This window comes from Lepus europaeus, chromosome 4 (assembly GCF_033115175.1).
Source record: "Lepus europaeus isolate LE1 chromosome 4, mLepTim1.pri, whole genome shotgun sequence".
Classification (NCBI taxonomy): Eukaryota; Metazoa; Chordata; class Mammalia; order Lagomorpha; family Leporidae; genus Lepus; species Lepus europaeus.
The window spans coordinates 161,967,178-161,986,541 of NC_084830.1; the positions used below are offsets into that span (position 1 = coordinate 161,967,178).

General features: G+C 55.4%; 1 protein-coding gene across 1 annotated transcript in view; it reads left to right on the forward strand.

The window, feature by feature from the left end:
* TRIM36 (tripartite motif containing 36) overlaps positions 1-8,500 on the forward strand; it is a 35,184-nt gene extending 26,684 nt beyond the window's left edge. The window contains exons 9-10 of the mRNA XM_062189825.1: positions 3,689-3,986; positions 6,549-8,500. Of these exons, the coding sequence (XP_062045809.1) occupies positions 3,689-3,986; positions 6,549-6,903 (653 nt within the window). The 3' untranslated portion in view covers positions 6,904-8,500. The remainder of the gene's footprint in view (positions 1-3,688; positions 3,987-6,548) is intronic.
* The last annotated feature ends 10,864 nt before the right edge of the window (positions 8,501-19,364 follow it).

Consider the following 19,364-nt stretch of genomic DNA (forward strand, 5'->3'; position numbering starts at 1 on the left):
CAGTGGCCTCTGACCCGTGAGGCCCCGTCCCCAGAGGACCCCACAGTGGCCTCTGACCCGTGAGGCCCCGCCCCCAGAGGACCCACAGTGGCCTCTGACCCGTGAGGCCCCGTCCCCAGAGGACCCCACAGTGGCCTCTGACCCGTGAGGCCCCCACCCCCAGAGGACCCACAGTGGCCTCTGACCCGTGAGGCCCCGTCCCCAGAGGACCCCACAGTGGCCTCTGACCCGTGAGGCCCCGTCCCCAGAGGACCCACAGTGGCCTCTGACCCGTGAGGCCCCGTCCCCAGAGGACCCACAGTGGCCTCTGACCCGTGAGGCCCCGTCCCCAGAGGACCCCACAGTGGCCTCTGACCCGTGAGGCCCCGTCCCCAGAGGACCCACAGTGGCCTCTGACCCGTGAGGCCCCATCCCCAGAGGACCCACAGTGGCCTCTGACCCGTGAGGCCCCGTCCCCAGAGGACCCACAGTGGCCTCTGACCCGTGAAGCCCCCACCCCCAGAGGACCCACAGTGGCCTCTGACCCGTGAAGCCCCCATCCCCAGAGGACCCACAGTGGCCTCTGACCCATGAGGCCCCGTCCCCAGAGGACCCCACAGTGGCCTCTGACCCGTGAAGCCCCCACCCCCAGAGGACCCACAGTGGCCTCTGACCCGTGAAGCCCCCATCCCCAGAGGACCCACAGTGGCCTCTGACCCATGAGGCCCCGTCCCTAGAAGACCCACAGTGGCCTCTGACCCGTGAGGCCCCACCCCCAGAGGACCCACAGTGGCCTCTGACCCGTGAGGCCCCGTCCCCAGAGGACCCACAGTGGCCTCTGACCCGTGAGGCCCCACCCCCAGAGGACCCACAGTGGCCTCTGACCCGTGAGGCCCCGTCCCCAGAGGACCCCACAGTGGCCTCTGACCCGTGAGGCCCCGTCCCCAGAGGACCCCACAGTGGCCTCTGACCCGTGAGGCCCCCATCCCCAGAGGACCCCACAGTGGCCTCTGACCCGTGAGGCCCCACCCCCAGAGGACCCACAGTGGCCTCTGACCCGTGAGGCCCCGTCCCCAGAGGACCCACAGTGGCCTCTGACCCGTGAGGCCCCGTCCCCAGAGGACCCACAGTGGCCTCTGACCCGTGAAGCCCCCACCCCCAGAGGACCCACAGTGGCCTCTGACCCATGAGGCCCCGTCCCCAGAGGACCCCACAGTGGCCTCTGACCCGTGAAGCCCCCACCCCCAGAGGACCCACAGTGGCCTCTGACCCGTGAGGCCCCGTCCCCAGAGGACCCACAGTGGCCTCTGACCCGTGAAGCCCCCACCCCCAGAGGACCCACAGTGGCCTCTGACCCGTGAGGCCCCCATCCCCAGAGGACCCCACAGTGGCCTCTGACCCGTGAGGCCCCACCCCCAGAGGACCCACAGTGGCCTCTGACCCCTGAGGCCCCGTCCCCAGAGGACCCACAGTGGCCTCTGACCCGTGAGGCCCCGTCCCCAGAGGACCCACAGTGGCCTCTGACCCGTGAAGCCCCCACCCCCAGAGGACCCACAGTGGCCTCTGACCCGTGAAGCCCCCATCCCCAGAGGACCCACAGTGGCCTCTGACCCATGAGGCCCCGTCCCCAGAGGACCCCACAGTGGCCTCTGACCCGTGAAGCCCCCACCCCCAGAGGACCCACAGTGGCCTCTGACCCGTGAAGCCCCCACCCCCAGAGGACCCACAGTGGCCTCTGACCCATGAGGCCCCGTCCCTAGAGGACCCCACAGTGGCCTCTGACCCATGAAGCCCCCGTCCCCAGAGGACCCACAGTGGCCTCTGACCCGTGAGGCCCCGTCCCCAGAGGACCCCACAGTGGCCTCTGACCCGTGAAGCCCCCACCCCCAGAGGACCCACAGTGGCCTCTGACCCGTGAGGCCCCGTCCCCAGAGGACCCACAGTGGCCTCTGACCCGTGAGGCCCCGTCCCCAGAGGACCCACAGTGGCCTCTGACCCGTGAGGCCCCGTCCCCAGAGGACCCCACAGTGGCCTCTGACCCGTGAGGCCCCGTCCCCAGAGGACCCCACAGTGGCCTCTGACCCGTGAGGCCCCGTCCCCAGAGGACCCCACAGTGGCCTCTGACCCGTGAGGCCCTCGTCCCCAGAGGACCCCACAGTGGCCTCTGACCCGTGAGGCCCCGTCCCCAGAGGACCCACAGTGGCCTCTGACCCGTGAGGCCCCACCCCCAGAGGACCCCACAGTGGCCTCTGACCCGTGAGGCCCCGTCCCCAGAGGACCCCACAGTGGCCTCTGACCCGTGAGGCCCCATCCCCAGAGGACCCCACAGTGGCCTCTGACCCGTGAGGCCCTCGTCCCCAGAGGACCCCACAGTGGCCTCTGACCCGTGAAGCCCCGTCCCCAGAGGACCCACAGTGGCCTCTGACCCGTGAGGCCCCGTCCCCAGAGGACCCCACAGTGGCCTCTGACCCGTGAGGCCCCGTCCCCAGAGGACCCCACAGTGGCCTCTGACCCGTGAGGCCCCATCCCCAGAGGACCCACAGTGGCCTCTGACCCGTGAGGCCCCGTGCATCACCTGTCTGCTTTCTGCCTCTTTGGGGTTCCCCGTGCATGTGGGGTCCCAATGTTTGTCTCTTTGCGTCGGGCTTACTTCAGCGCCCACCGTGCTGTAGCATGGAGCTGACTCCTCTTAAGGTGCGCTGCCCACTGCATGGACGGGCCACTTTCCCTTGGCCCGGGGGTTGCTGCGCAGTGGCTGGTGCCAGTCCAAAGCTTGCTGGGTCTGTGTTGGGAGGGAGCCAGGTTGCACTGTGTCCGCTCTGCCGCACAGGATGCTGAAGTCTAGGTCAGACTCGAGGGAAAGGTGTGTGCAGGAATTTGAACCTGGTGTCTCTGAACCCAAAGCCCATGATTGTATTTCTTTGAAACAATGCACCACATTTCTCATATCTGCCGTTTGATTGAGGCGGTAAAGACCTTATTAAAATAGATAACACTTTCCAGATTTACAAAATTTGGATGAAACATATAAGAAAATGCATAACTATTTATGAAAATGTGCTGCTGCTTATTTTATTTTTTTCAGATTTATTTATTATTTGAAAGGCAGAGTTGCACAGAAAGAGGAGGAGAGACAGAGAGAGAGAGAGAGAGAGAGAGAGAGAGACAGTGATCTTCCATCTACTGGTTCACTCCTCAAATGGTCGCAATGACTGGGGCTGGGCCAGGCTGAAGCCAGGAACCACTCCCATTTGGTGCAGGGGCCCCTTGGGCCATCCTCCGCTGCTTTCCCAGGCACATTAGCAGGGAGCTGGATTGGAAGTAGAGCAGCTGGGACTTGAACTGGTACCCATATGGGATGCTGGCTCTGCAGGCCATGGCTTTAACCTGCTGAGCCACAGCACTGGCCCTTGCCGCTTATTTTAGTTAGGTGTAATGTGTGCAATACCCACATCTGCTTTGCCGTCCCTGTTCCAAGAGCTGCTTTCGTAGGTTTCATCAGCAGGTAAGACGCCTCCTCCCACATCGGGGGTCTGTGAAAATGGTGGAGGACGGCCTGGGAGCCCTCGCTGAGTGGGGTTTGTGTTGTCATGGTGACGAGCCTGGTGACACCTTGCTCTTCCTGTCTCTTAGAAATTCCCATTTGGGAAACCTGGTAAGTCTAACCTTAGGTGACCTTCAGGCTAACTGCAGATCCATGTCTGTTTAGTCTTCAGTTTCCTCTTTGATGAGAAATGCGGCTACAACAACGAACACCTCTTGCTGAACCTGAAGAGAGACCGGGTGGAGAGCAGAGCCGGGTTTAACATCCTGCTCGCTGCCGAGCGAATCCAAGTGGGCTGCTACACAACCTTGGACTACATCATCGGCGACGTCGGCATCACCAAAGGGAAGCACTTCTGGGCCTTGCGCGTGGAGCCCTATTCCTACCTGGTGAAAGTGGGCGTGGCTTCCAGTGATAAGCTGCAGGAGTGGCTCCGCTCTCCTCGGGACACGGCCAGTCCAAGGTAGAGCCTGCTGGGTGCTCTTGTTCATGTGTGTGTGTGTGTGTGTGAAAGGCAGAGTCACAGAGAGAGAGGGGAAGAGAGACAGAGATCTTCCATACACTGATTCACTTCCCAGATAGCCACAGCAGCTGAGGCTAGGCCAGACAAAGCCAGGAGCCAGGAACTCCATCCAGGTCTCCCACATGGGTGCAGGGATCCAAGGACTTGGACCATCTTCTGCTGTTTTCCCAGGCCACAGCAGAGAGCTGGATCAAAGTGGAGCAGCCAGGTCTTGAACCAGCGCCGATATGGGATGCCAGTGCCACAGGTGGTAACTTAACCCACTACACCACAGTGCTGGCCCTGTCATTTTTGTCTCTGTTATTTTCTCACTTTATTTGAAATGCAGAGAAAAAGGCCAACAGGGAGATGCAGAAAGATCTTTGTGCTGGTTCACCCCCCAAATGCCCACAAACAGCCAGGCCTGGACCAGGCTGGAGCCAAGGGGCTCAGACCAGGTCTCCGGCATGGGTGCAGTTCTCAAGCCCCTGAGCCGCCCCCTGCCGCCTCCGAGGGTGCACATGAGCAGGAGTCTGGGAGTGGAGGCGGGACTTGCACCAGGCGCTCAGATTGAGGACGTGGGTGCCCCAAGGGACACTGCACCACTGCACCAAACACCCGCCCTCAGCTCCTCATTGATCAGAAACGTGATCATTCTTGTGAAGGTAAATGTCCTTGTTCAATAAGATAAGCCTGAAGTACCCTCGGGTTTCTTTATTGCTTCTGAAACACATCCCTTGGATGTGGGTGTTCCGGCTGTGCTGTGTGGCTGCCCGTGTGAGAACAAACCGAACGGTGAGATTTAGGGCCTCGGTTTTGATGTCACAACGACACACGTCTGTTTAGGAGACCTCTTGGTAACGATGTAGCTCCACAGCATTAACTTTTAGGAGTCTTTGTGCACATCAGCTAAATTACACGATAGAAATCTCCTACGTACAGTAGTGAAATGCTGTTAACCGCCGTCCCTCACAACTGGTGCGAAGCTGGAATTCTTCCCTCGGGACACAGTTTCCTTGAACTTTCTCCTATGTTCTTCACAACACTCGGTCATGGTAGATGTGTTTCCACAGCCACAGATTGCAGCTTCTTGAGAGACTGACTAATACTGCACAGCTTAGCTTCCTTTAGAAGGGGGAGGTGAACAAGCCTGGTCAGTTGGTCAGTTTTTTACTTCATCTGAGTTGTAACCTGGGTCATTCTAAATGATAGGACAAACTTTTGGGACCTGGCATCGTGGCACAGTGGGTTAATTACGCTGCCTGCAACTCCTACCTCCCACATGGGCACCGGCTTGAGACCCAGCTGCTCCACTTCCAATCCAGCTCTCTGCTGTGGCCTGGGGAAGCAGCAGAAGATGGCCCAAGTCCTTGGGCCCCTGCACCCATGTGGGAGACCTAGATGGAGTTCCAGGCCTCTGGCTTTGACCTGGCCCAGCCTCAGAGCTGTTGCAGTCATTTGGGGAGTGAGTGGATGGAAGAGCTCTGTCTCCCTCTCTCTGTAACTCTGCCTTTCAAATAAATTTTTAAACTAATTAAAAATTTAAAAAGAGGAAAAATTTTTTGCACAAAGACCAAAATTTACATAATCCTGAATATTGTAAATGGTTAATTAGATCATAGTAGCATGCCTACTTGATTGAACATTAGTATTAATTTTTTAAAAGTTTATAGCCTGAGAAGTTGTTGGTGTGGTCTGACCTTAAATATATAAAAAGCGAGCCGTGCACAGGGAGGAGGGGCGTGTCGGCACGGGTCAGACTTCTCAGGCCTGTTGCCAGGCCCAGCAGGTAAGGTCTCAGTTTGCTGGCATCTCCTGCCACAGCATTGGTTTGAGCCCCAGCCGAGCCCAGGCTGCTGCAGCCCCTTGGGGAGTGAATCAGCGGACGGAAGATCTCTCTTTCTGCCTGTCTCTCCCTCTCTGTCACTCTGCCTTTCAAATAAATAAATAAACACATCTTAAATGAAAAAAGAGAGGGAATTCTCTGTAAGCGCTTTACTGTTTTCTGAGAGAGACAGAAGCAGCTGGCTAGCCTGGGGCCCATCACAGGCGCTGTGGATGCCCGGTTGGGTGCAGGGTGGACCGTGCTTCTGTCTCGGGCCATCTTGCAGAGCCCGCCGGTGTCACTCAGGCTGCTGCCTCCTTGGGTCAGGGCCGCGTCTTCTGGCGCGTGGCTGTGTGCCGTCCGAATTCAGCCTGTGACCGGTCCGTTTGCTCCCCCTTCCCTGCCTTGTTCCAGGTGTCCACACTCACTGATCCCCGTTTTCAGGCCCTCCCCCCTGTTTATGTCCAGGTAGAAGGGGACGATGCTTCCTGACAGCCGGTGAGAGGCTGAGTCTGCTGTCATCCTAAATGGCAGCGTGTCGTCTTTGTTTCTAAATTGGTTACGTTTGTGAATCAGAGTGTTTGATGTGAACGCTCTTTTAACTCTGAATCAGTGTGTGTTTGCCACGTGAAGATCCTCAGAACTCTGGAAGTCTGTGGCTGGAGATACAGATGGTTTGTTTTTGTCTCGTGTTCCAGATATGAGCAAGACAGCGGCCACGACAGCGGGAGTGAAGATGCGAGCTTTGACTCTTCACAGCCTTTTACGTTGGTTACCATCGGCATGAAGAAAGTTTTTATACCCAAGTCACCCACTTCGTCTAATGAACCTGAGAACAGAGTCCTTCCCATGCCCATGAGCATAGGGGTCTGCCTGGACTGTGATAAGGGCCAGGTGAGCTTCTACGACATGGACCGCATGAGATGCCTGTACGAGCGCCCGGTGGACTGCTCGCATACCATGTACCCAGCGTTTGCTCTCATGGGCAGTGGCGGCATTCAGCTGGAAGAGCCCATCACAGCGAAATATCTGGACTGCACAGAGGCCGTGTAGTCTGCACGCCTGCTGTGACCGGGGACGAGAACTGTGAGCAAAGCCGTGTCTCGCGGTAGCCTTCGTGACCAATTACAGATCATCTAAATATTCTGTCGCCACGCTCGTGTGCTGTGTACAATTCTTTTCAAAACTCGGAAAACCTGGGCAGCCTCGCCTCTCGTGTGCCGCATCCTGCCTTTCCCGAGTGATGGGAACGGGGGGGTCTGTGTGGTCGACTCCGAGGCCGTTCGCGCTGTCTCACCTTTGTCTCTGTATGCACAGGAAGTCGCTCTCACTGGTGTCAGCTGTTCCTTGCTGGCGGGAGGGGTACGAAAGTATTTATTATGCTGCTTCTGTGTTTGATTTTTCGTTTTTATATCATGTGTGTGTCCTAAGAGAAGATATTTTGAAGATGCCTTACGGTTAGAAATTAGAACTAAGCAGTGTGTCTTGCATTTGTTTTTAATAGGAAAACAAAGTTATAGATAGGTGAGAAAGGCCATTAAAAAGGTAGTGTATTTAAGTGCAGATTATGTATTTTAAAGTGTATAAGTAACTTAATATTAAGAGTATATTGCCTGGAAAATGAATACTGCTGTTTTTTCAGACCACAGACTGTATTGTTCTGGATAATTCAGGAGCTCTGTAGGTTGAATGTCCCTAAGTCGGCTCCGAGAGGAAACACTTCCCTGTGGCAAACACCAGGTTCTCGCTAGCGTCTTCCCACTCCATGTTCTGTTTCAGGAAAAGTTATCTTCGATCTTTCTCATCCCGTGAAGATATTTGTATTTACATCAGAGGACTGTTGGCGGAAATGCAGGGGAGGGGGCCGCTTCCTCTGCCCTCTGGATTTCATTCTTGCTGGCATACGTACGCACGTTACAAATGCGGCTTTCCTGGCTTACATTTCCGCGTGGGGAAAGCTGATAGTTTTGATTTGCATTAAGTGCGTCATGCAACGGGGAGGGACTCGCTGTTGAGGTACCTGGGCCGTCCTGTGCAGCCCTGCTTGGCGATAAACATTGGTACTAGAAGCACGTGAAGATCCAAGTTTAATTGTTTACAAATAGCGAGTCCCGTTGGGTGCGTGTCCTTTTCAAGTTGACGTTTGCTGTGATTTGAAGACTTTTACTCAGACCGTGTATTCGTTTTTGAGAGGCTGATTATTTGGTTTTGTTTTTATGTAGGCTGCTGGCTCTAATCTGGCTTCTCCTCCAGCCTGGAGAGAGAGCGTCCAGAGAATTTCCCTGTTGCTGATCGTCGTTATTTCCCCAGCGCCGAGTAGCACTTTATGTCATAGGCTCACCTGGGCACAGGCGTGGCCCCGGCGCCCTCACTGGCCAAGTGGTCCTCACTGGCCAAGTCGTCAGTGTTAACCACAAAGCTTTAACGGGAGCGGGAACACCGTTTCGTTTGTATAGTTGTCAATTAGTTGTTCACATGAATTTCTTTCATTTCTAATAAAGATTCAAAGGAAGTCATGTAATTAATCCAGTTTGCATTCTAGGAATTACTTACGAAATGAGGGCTAAATCTCAGATTAACTTGGAGCTGAAGCTTTTATCTGTTAGCTTCAGTTCTTGAACAGCTTAGCTAGCTTATCTTTAATTGTTTAACGGACCCATTTGTTTGTTTCTTTCTGCTTTGGACGGGATCTGAGGTCTTTCTGTTCACTCCCAGACCCCTGGGCTTCAGCAGTTGGGGCCGTTGTGCACTACAGGACCTGGCACTGAAGCTTGGTGGGGCTCAGGTTTCTCTGTGAAGCTCAGAGTGGAGTCGAGGCCGAGCCCCACGCCGCGCAGTCGCTTGGTGCTGTGTGCACTTGCTCTTTTGAGAGTGGAGGAGGCAGAGTGTTCTCCTCTGGGGGCTGCGCCTGTTGAATCCCCCGCCGTCGCCCGCAGTCTGATCAGGCCCGGGGAGTGTGTCCCGTGAGTCCCCCGTGGGGATGTCATCAGTCCCAGTGCAACCGGGGAGAGTCAGGAACAGGTGTTCTAGGTGAGAATACCCCCAGAGCTGATGTTCCGCGAGACAGGTTTGCATTCGTTTTCAATGAGTTTTATCCATTCGTTCATGGGAATATCCCGAGAATGGGAGTTTTTCTTGGACTCTTTTGCTTTCAAAAATAAACAAAGGAATTTAGTGTGGTTAAGTTAGATTTGGAACGATTTTGCTCATTTTCCAAAAAAGCCTTGGTCCCTGCTGTCTGTGAGACACTGTGTGCCCTCGGTGGGAAGTGAACCCACAGCTCCCCAGGTGCCTACTGTCCTGGGGCTGAGACACATGGCAAGGAGCCGGTGACGGCAGGACTGGCCCGCGGGGTGCCGGAGGGAAAGCTGATGGCAGAGCCAGTGGTCAGGGATGCCCCACTCTGGAGATGGACAGCCGGCTGCCAAGCCAGCTGTGCGGGGCCCTAAGCACAAAAGACTTTGGGGCAGTGAGTTGTTCAGAGACGTGGCAGGAAGTAGAATCACCCCGATGGGTCCCGTGGAAGGACTGTTTGGAGACACGGCCAGTTGTCAACTCAGGAACAAACGGCGGTGAGGCCCGGGAAGACCAGCGACAGCCCGAAGCTGGAGCTGCCCCAGAGCAAGGACGGGACGGGCAGGAATGGCATTGCTTCCGTCAGTGCGTTCGGGAGCAGCTGCCCAGCAGGACCTGGGTCAGCTTCAGAGGTCGCTGCCAAGGCCTGATCCAGTGGGGCCGTCCATTGGCCACCCTTACCCAGGGGCAGCAGCCAGGGCTGTGCAGGGATGCAGGGAGCAGGCTCACCATCCTTGGCGGAGGAGGGGAGGCCAGGTGGGGGCAGGGCTGGAAAGTGAGGGGCACAAGTGGGAAGGAGCTGCCTGGCCGGGGCTCAGGGCGTGTGCCAGCTGCATGGTGAGGGGGTGTGGTGTTCCGCAGTCTAGAACAGTCTAGAACACAGTCTAGAACTGATGAGAGCAGCCCTCAGGCAGGTGAAGCCCTGCTGCTTGGCCCCTCTCGGCTTCCTCGTATCTCTGCCGCCTCCTGGCCCGTGCATGGGCCATCTCTTGTGAAACCTTCTCCTTTGAATAAAAATAGCTCAGTTCTGTGATGAAGAGAAGAAAATCCTTGAATCTCTGATTAGACTGTTGCCCGTGTGTAGAAGTAAGATACAGAGTATGATAATAAACTGAAATGTGCCATACATGAAATATAGACTACAGTCTGCCTGCGGTTAATTTAAAACTAATTTTTAATAAAATTATAAAACTTTTGAATAAAAAGTTCTGTCCTTTTCCCCCAGTTTCCTTTGTTTTTGCCTATCTGAACTCTATGCTTAGTCTGTTTTTTTTTAAACGCCATCACCACATGCTGTAGAAGCCCTTAGAAAGTTCCTTGGTGTCTGCTGGGTCAGGTGAGCGGCCGGAGGCTGTGACTGCGGGGGCAGGGAGCGCCGCTTGCCTGGTCTCCTGTGCGCGGGTCTTCTCAGCGCGGAGCCGGGGCCCCCTGGGCTGGGCCACCTGTCTGTGCTCAGAGACGACCAAGCAGCCTTGTCTCACTCCGCTTCCCAGGTGGGGTGGTGAGCTCCAGAAACTAACCCCTCAGAGCCCCACGTGTACGTTACGGCTGTGCCCGTGTCGCTAAAATATGGAACGCTGGGTTTAGAAGGTCGAGTGATGATCAGACTCCCCCCTGCACCTCCTCCCGGTCCCTCTGTCGGGGACGTTGGCTGCTCTTGTTTCTTCTTCGTATTAACATTGATCGTTTTCTGTTAACAAGACTAGGTCTTCTTCATCCACATCATGTACTGTTAACTAAGGAGTTGAATGCTGTAAGTATTGCTCTGTATCCAGCATGATGTTTCTTGTGTGACCTTTTGTGAATCGAGGTTAATAATTGCCTATTTCATTTCCTAGGTTTTTAATCTGTACATCGCCCTACACCTTCTAAAAACTCTATAAAATACTCTTCTAGAAGCTCCATAAAATACATCCATTCAGGAGCTTCCACAGGGCAGACACATTCTGTTCGTCCTTCCTGGGGAATCTCTGTGGAGTTCCTTGGCACCCTGCCTCAGTCGGGACTGGGGGCTCAGGGCCTGGGTCATCTGAGTGGGACTGGGGGCTCTGGGCCTGGTCACCTGAGTGGGACTGGGGGCTCTGGGCCTGGTCACCTGAGTGGGACTGGGGGCTCTGGGCCTGGGTCACCTGAGTGGGACGGGGGGCTCTGGGCCTGGTCACCTGAGTGGGACTGGGGCCTCTGGGCCTGGGTCTACCTGAGCAGGACTGGGGGCTCTGGGTTGCCCATGGCTCTTGTGCTTCTCTTTACTTTCATACCAGGAATAACTTCACTCTCTTCTTACAGAATTATTTATTTTTATCTACTTGAAAAGCAGAGGAACTCCATCAAGCTCTCCCATGTGGATGGCAGGGCCCAAGCACTTAAGCCACCCCTGCTTGCTCCCCAGGTATGTTTAGCAAGAAGCTGGATTGTAAGTGGAGGAGCCAGGACTTGAACCAGCACCCCGATATAGAGTGGGGGTGTCTCAAGTGCCGTATCACAACACCCACCCATTTCTTCTTTCGTAAGCTGAATCCCACATCCCGGTCCCGGGTCTTTGAGTTGGTTCATGGCCTCACTCTAGTAGCGTGTCTTCTGCAGTGAGTACTCCTCCCACTGAGCGGATCAGAGCCATTGCCCTGTGTTTCCGGCGTGGATCCACTGTCCCGCTGCACCAGTCCTCTTTGCTTTTCTTCTCTGAGACTTTTAGCTCCTGTTTTTATCTCTGGAGTTTTGAAATGTTACTGTATTTCTTAGTGTGGGTTATTCATCCTTGTCCCGTATTCTGAACATAACCTGGTGATTCCCTTTTGTTCTGGCGAGTTGTCCCATGCTGTTTGCTTGGTGGGCCTCTTCCCTCCCTCCCCAGTTCCACGTCACTGCCCCCCTGGGTGCCCCCTCCTGGTCCGTGTTGGACAGTGTCACGTTATTGCCGCCGTAACAGGCAGAATGGAGCAGAGAGCCGGGCGGCTTCTCACCTGCTTCTGCCCCACACCGACCTTTGGTCCAGGTGAGGAGCCTGCTCTGATGCACGCAGAGTCCACGGTTCACACTGGCGTCCCGCTCCCTGCGGTGCCATCTGTGGGAGGGGACAGATGGCTAAGGACTTGGATCCACCCCTGGAATGCCATGCAGGGCAGCCTCACTGCAGACCCCTGACCTCTGCCCCTTTATCTTCTCCACCTGTCACTGGCTCTTTCGTAGCTGGACTTTCTCCTGAATGTCACAAGTGGGAATCCTGCAGTGCGCAGCCTGGCTGCACTGGCTTCTTTCGTTTAAGATTCCTTCGTGTCCTTCCTGGCTTGATGGCTCCGTTTGTTTCAGTGCTGAGTGTTCAGTTGGCAGCTTGCGTCCAGGTTTGGGCAGTTGCCAGCACAGCCGCTGTAAGCATCCAGATGCGGGATTCGCATGGGCTTCACCCTGTGTTGCGTCACCGCCTTGGAGCGGCAGCAGCAGCGGAACGCAGAGCTGCTGTTCACTGTGATGATGATGTTCGTGTTGCGTCTGTGAGGAGGGACCTCAGAGTGCCAAAAGGGCAGGCGTGCCAGTGTTGCCGGGGGAGCAGGTGCGCTGTGGCACAGCACCCACACTTCCTTCTCCACTGTTGTTCTCTGGGCTCTGTTGACAACCCAGGATAATCCTCCTAAAAACCCACAAGGTGTGACGCCTCTGCACCTTGGTATGTGTAGGTGCCACTTTCTCAGTGAGAACCCTGTTCAGATCTTCCCCTGCCCCCACCCGGCTCCCCACTTCCTGCTTTGTTCCCCTCCATAGTGCTGCTACATCTCACTTCCACCTACGTCTTCTAGTCTCAGCTGGACAAGGGCGGGGCTGTGTCGCTGGTGCTGCCCCTGCTGGATCCGGCATCTTGAGTGAGCCCTGGCCTCAGCCCTGCGCACCTCTGCCCTCGTGGGCTGTGAGCACCTGCAGCCCCCGAGCCCAGCGGGGCCCTGTGTTCTTGTGGCTGCTGCCCCGCAGTGGTGGCTGGGACGTCCCTCCCTCTGCCCTCTCTCTGTGTGTGGTCTGTGATTTCAGGTGTCTCCTGGCTGAGTTGTAGATGGGGTTCACTTTCCAGCTTCGTGTTCATTTTTGCTTTGGAGCAGTTTTCAAGAGAAAAGAGGAGAGGGATCAGGCTTTGCCATCTTGGAACTGGAAAAAAAGTATTTTGGGGAGTATGGTTTTAGCTGGGAGTATTTTATGGTTTTAACTGGAAGACAGGGCATTTAATATTTATTTGTTGGATCCGTAACAATATATTTTCTAGATCTTCATTTGGAAACACCCCAGAAAATAATTCCTTGACTCGTATAAAGTGATCGCTAAGTGTTCCTATTGTATTTTTAAGTGACAGAGCTACAGTATAGGATATAAATGTGGAAGATATTTTCTTGGTAAACCATTGGGCCTTTATTGTATCTGGTGAGTGGATTCAATATTTAATAAACTATTGAGAGTTTTAAGGTGCTGTGTATCACCCCAGTTTTTTCCCCATTTGGATTATTTATAACCTAGCTGGTCCCTCCATTTAAAAAATTTTATCTTATTTTCTGTTTATTTACTTATTTATTTGAAAGGCAGACTGACAGAGAGGAAGAGACAAATCTTCCATGCACTAGTTTACTCCCCACATGGCTGCAGCAGTCAGGACTGGGCCAAGCCAAACGCAGGAGCCAGGAACCCCATCTGGGTCATGTGGGTCTCAGGAACCCAAGTACTTGGACCATTATCTGCTGCCTTCCCAGGTGCAGTAGCAGGTCGCTGAATTGGAAGTGGAGGATCCAGAACCTGAACTGGCACTCTGATATGGGATGCAGGTGTCTGAAGTGGCAGGTTAACCCACTGTGCTACAGTGACCACCCCAGTCCCTTTATTTTTTAAAGCAAAGCACTCCTGTACTATATGCAAACATTTGTAGTTCAGAAATTATTGTTCTAGTGAAAATTTTGGGTTATCAGTTCTGCCCATAGCTTTGATGTGTAAGTATTTGAATTCCTTCTATATACACCTAACATGCTTAGAGTTGGAAGGTGATAGGGAGTTTTAATACCACCCTTAAGAGGTGGCAAAGGTTGGAATATTGTGTACTGGGTGGGGAGGGTCACCAAAAGTTTTTGGAAAATTCATACTATAAAGCACTGCCCATGAGGGGCGGCGCTGTGGCACAGGGGGCTAAGCCTCTGCCTGGGTGCTGGTTTGTGTCCCAGCTGCTCCCCTTCTGATCCAGCTCTCTGCTATGGCCTGGGAAAGCGGCAGAAGATGGCCCAAGTGCTTGGGCCCCTGAACCCTGGAAGAAACTCCTGGCTCCTGACTTTGGATGAGCCCAGCTCTAGCCCTTGTAGCCGTGTTGAGAGTGAACCTGTGGATGGAAGACCTCTCTCTCTGTTTCTCCCTCTCTCTGTGTGTTATTTTACCTCTCAAATAAATAAATTAAAATTAAAACAAATGTGCATGGATTTCAAACTTTCTTTGTACCAAAATAAACTTACTGAAATTGCATCTTTCATGAAAGTTTTGAGGTCCCTTTATCCTGTCTCAGTGGTTTACAGATTTGGGAAAAGGGGCAGGACTCTAAGTTTGAGTGACACTGCATTGAGCAAAGTTAGGTGCTGGTTTTATTTCTGCCAGGAGAAATTCTCTTAGCATTTATCTTGGAATGTATTGGAATATTTTGTGGAACACATTTTGGAAACAGTAGTCACGGTTAGGACAGATTTTTGGAACCTACGTGGTTTGGATTCCTGCCTGAGGCTTGTCATTTCATAGCTGTGGTCCTTAGACAAGTTCTCAACCTTATCTGGAAGACAGTGCGTTAGATCCATTAGATAATGTAGACAAGCCATTTAACACAGTGTCTGGTGCTTAGTAAGTACTTAGTATGTGGTGGTCTCACATACTCATTCTGCTTTTTTATTTAATTTTTATTTGAGGTGGGGGGAGCAGGGCAAGAGAGACCTCCCTTTTGCTGGTTCACTCACAGAATGCCTTCAGTGGTTGGTGCGGGGCAGAGGCCAGAGTAAGGAGCCAAGAACTCAACCCAGGTCTCCCGTGTGGGTGGCAGGAGGCCAACTCCTTGAGCCATCAGCTGCCGCCGCCCAGGACTGGCATTGGCAAGAAGCTGGGAGTCAGTCCAGGCGCTCTGACGCAGGGCACAGGCACCTTAGCTGCTAGGCCAAATGCACACCCTATGTTTTTCTTTTAAGTCATATTTGTGATGAGAGGATGTTTACACGGAAAATCATTGTAGGGAAAGAATAAGTAGTACATTCCCTTGCTCTTATGGCTCACTGCGCCCAAACCAAACTGGAGAGCTGTGGAATAATTAGAGAGGTACAGCTCAGTGAGTCAGGTTGAATCCAGGTGCGCTCATTGTTACAGAACAATGCGCAGGTGCTCACGGAGCAAAAGAAGAGGCCTGGAGCCGTGTCGAGTGTCGTGTCCGCCCTTAGTCGGGTTTCTGACAGACTTGCCTGGCGACGCCTGAAACAGCCGGTGGTCCTGTTAACTAAAACCACAGGCCCTGGGCCCAGCTGGGAGGCTTGGTGGCGGCAGGTGTGCGGTGGGGCTCCAGGTGGCATTTATGCAGCTGAGGGGGGATCCCCGGGGACTCAGGGTGCAGGGCCTGTGTGGGAGGGGCCGGGGAGGTGGGGTGACCGCCCGGTGCAGGCCTAGCGGACCGGCCTGGCATCTGCGGGTGAGGCTTGCTCTTAGACAACAGCGTTCCAGAGACTGCTGGGAGCGCGCCTGGGGCGCAGGTGGTTTTGTGGTCCTTGCCCCGGCGGGAGCACTGTGCCCGGTTCTGCTTCGTCTCCTCGCGCACCGACCCCGCAGGGAAGACGCGGGACTCTGAATCGTGCTGGGAGGTGGCAGGTGCACCCCCCACACCTGTGCTGCTCGCTCTGTTTTCCACAGGGGCGCCGTGCGGGGGCTGCGGGAGCCTCAGGCCCGCGAAGTCGGCAGCGGAGTCCCTGGGACGTCGCGGTGGAGCACACGCTCGTTCCGGGTCTGAAGGCTCCGCAGGGGGCAGGGCCGGCCGGGCGGGCTGCTGTGGGCCCTGCGGACGGCCCTCCCTGGAGCCAGGGTCCGGCAGGAGTGTCCTTGCGAGCGGGCTCCCCTCGGTGCCATCCGAGCGCGTTGTCCTCACTCCCCAGGCTTTCGGCGCCGTCGGCTGTAATCCAACCCAGAGCCGCCCGCACGTCTCTCCAGACTCGCCGCGCGCTTTGAGCGCCGCCCCTGAGGGACCACCCCCCTGCGCCGGAAGGCCGGGACGCCGTGGGGAGCGCGTGTGAGGGACACGCCACGCGGCCACGCGCCGAGCTGCAGGAGCGCGTGTGAGGTGAAGGCCACGCGGCCACGCGCGGAGCTCCCAGGAGCGCCTATGAGGTACACGCCACGCGGCCACGCGCGAAGCTCCCAGGAGCGCGTGTGAGGTAAAGGCCCCGCGTCGACGCGCGGAGCCCCCAGGAGCGCGTGTGAGGTAAAGGCCACGCGGCCACGCACGGAGCTCCCAGGAGCGCGTGTGAGGTAAAGGCCACGCGGCCACGCGCGGAGCCCCCAGGAGCACGTGTGAGGTGCACGCCACGCGGCGGCGCGCCGAGCTCCCAGGAGCGCGTGTGAGGTAAAGGCCACGCGGCCACGCACGGAGCTCCCAGGAGCGCGTGTGAGGTAAAGGCCACGCGGCCACGCACGGAGCTCCCAGGAGCGCGTGTGAGGTAAAGGCCACGCGGCGACGCGCTGAGCTCCCAGGAGCGCGTGTGAGGGACACGCCAAGGGGCGACGCACGGAGCTCCAGAAACGCGTGTGAGGTAAAGACCACGCGGCGACGCGCCGAGCTCCCAGGAGCGCGTGTGAGGTACACACCACGGGGCGACGCGCCGAGCTCCCAGAAAGCCGCGCGCACACGGGACCCTGCGCAAGCCCCGCCCCGCTTGCTGGTGCGCTGGGCCCCGCCCCCACCCCGGGCCGGCCCGGCTCTGCGCCCTCTGCTCCTGGAATTGCCCACACTCACGTGTGCGTGTGCACTCGCTCTTTAAACAAATCCTGCCCTCATTTTTGCATGGTATTTATGCCTCTGCTTTGTCCTTATTGCACACGGGGCAAGCACTTGGAGTAAAAACCAGGAAGCGTGTTCCTACCACAGGGAGACCTGGCAGGCTGGTTTCGCCCTGTTCCCGGTGGATCTGTCTGTAGTTTGATAACTAAAGTTATTTTATTCCGAAATAGGTTTTTTAAAAAATTTATTTATTTGAAAGGCAGAGTTGTGGAGAGGGAGAGGCAGAGGCAGAGAGGTCTTCCTTCTGCTGGTTCACTCCCTAAATGGCTGCAGAGGCCGGGGCTCGGCCAGGCTGAAGCCAGGAGCCAGGAGCTTCTTCTGGGTCTCCCATGTGGGTTCAGGGTCCCAAGCACTTGGGCCATCTTCCACTGCTTTCCCAGGTGCATTAGCAGGGAGCTGAATCATAAGTGGAGCATCCGGGACTAGAACCCGTGGCCATATGGGATGCTGGCACTGCAAGCAGCGGCTTAACCCAGTACCTCACAGCGCCAGCCCCATGTTAATAGGTTTTTAGAGTTTTCCAATCTAAATTTTTAACCTGTCCATATCTTAGCATTCTACTTATGCATGATTTGATTTAGGGGCATTACCAATTAAAGACCTGGAGATAGAATCACACTGGGCACGGCCAGATATTTTGTTGATGGAGGTACATGAAATAAAGTACAATGGCTGGCCAGTGCCGTGGCTCAACAGGCTAATCCTCCGCCTAGCAGTGCCGGCACACCGGGTTCTAGTCCCGGTCGGGCACTGGATTCTGTCCCGGTTGCCCCTCTTCGAGGCCAGCTCTCTGCTATGGCCCGGGAGTGCAGTGGAGGATGGCCCAAGTGCTCGGGCCCTGCACCCCATGGGAGACCAGGAGAAGCACCTGCTCCTGGCTTCGGATCAGCGCGGTGTGCCGGCCGCAGCGCGCTGGCAGTGGCGGCCATTGGAGGGTGAACCAACAGCAAAGGAAGACCTTTCTCTCTGTCTCTCTCTCTTACTGTCCACTCTGCCTGTCAAAAAAAAAAAAAAAAAAAAAAAGAAAGTACAATGGCTGAAATTCATTATGTCTATAACCCAAATCTAGGAGTGAAATGACCCATCTCGCCTGCCTTTGTGGGCTTTGTTTACTGTTTCAAGTGATGCTGGCCCATGAGTGGGACCCTAATTGTCCCTTTGTCTACAGGTGTTCCTAGGGCTTTCCCATTTAGGTGCCCTGTGAACAGGGGCCTTTAGACGACCTCTGTATCTCAGTGATTCCCCAGACGTCTGGATCCAGCTCAACAATCACTGAGATACAGAGGCAGAAGCCCCGGGTGCGGAGTGACAAGGTGACTGGGGCTGAAGGCTTCGGTTCTTCCTCTGCTCTGGAGATTGTAGCTGGAACCCAGCTGGCTGTCCTGACCTTCTCTATGGAGAATCCACATGGCAAGTGGGAGGAAGTTTGCTATTTGAAGGTCAGGCCTCATGAAGAGAAACGTCTTAAAAGGAAGATTAAGCAGTCTAGATCATTGTATTTTTTTTTTTTTTCGTACGTTCTGGGAGAGAAGCTTGAGTCATTGTAGACCATCTGTGTCTCTTTTGGGACTTGAGGGGTTTCCAATGTATTAATTGACGAACACCACAGACATCCTGGAGCCCTAACGCTCACGTGGTCTCCTTCCCTGAGTGCTCTGGGCCTGGCCCCTAACCGCAGTCACCACCTGTTTACCGTTGACTGTTGCCTGCCTTGACCTCTGCTCCGCGCCCCACACCTGCTCACACGACCTCCTGCTTCATGCGGACCCCCGGGAGCCTCCGCAGAGCCTCTGCGCTTCCCTCTCCTGGGGTTCTTCACCCCTGCTCCCCCCAGCCACGCACTTGGGAAAAATCCGTGAGCAGGAGTGGTTGGTCACAGAGATGCTTTCGTAGGGATGAGCCAGTCCTCATGGCTCATTCGTGTGCTCACTGCTCTCAGCACTGCTGGAAACCCAGCTCACGGTGGAGGCAGAGTAGCAAATTCTCTGCTCGCCGCCATGCCCAGCTGCTTTGCGGGACTCTGCAGCGACTCCTTGCCTCGCTGGCTTTCTGGGGATTGCTGTGGAGTGTGAAGGGCTCTGGAGCGGGGCGGGGTGTGGTGCGTGCTCACATCACATCCGCTGTTCTCTGAGGAGTAACCTTAGCAAAGCTCACAGCCTGGTTGCCTCCCCTGTAAAATGGAGAAGATGCTAATGGAGTCAAGCCCAGTCTGCGCAGCGAGTGCTGCGAGCATCTTCCAGAGTGGCCGCACTTTCTCCAGAAGCCCTTGGTTCCTGGTGATTGTCTCCCCGGAGGGGTTCACCTGTCGGCTCCCCTCACTTACCTGAGCTCTTGCTCTGATCCTGTTGCATGGAGAAGTGGCTTCTTTCCTCCTGTTTTCTGTTCTGTGGTGGTTACCTGTCTTGTT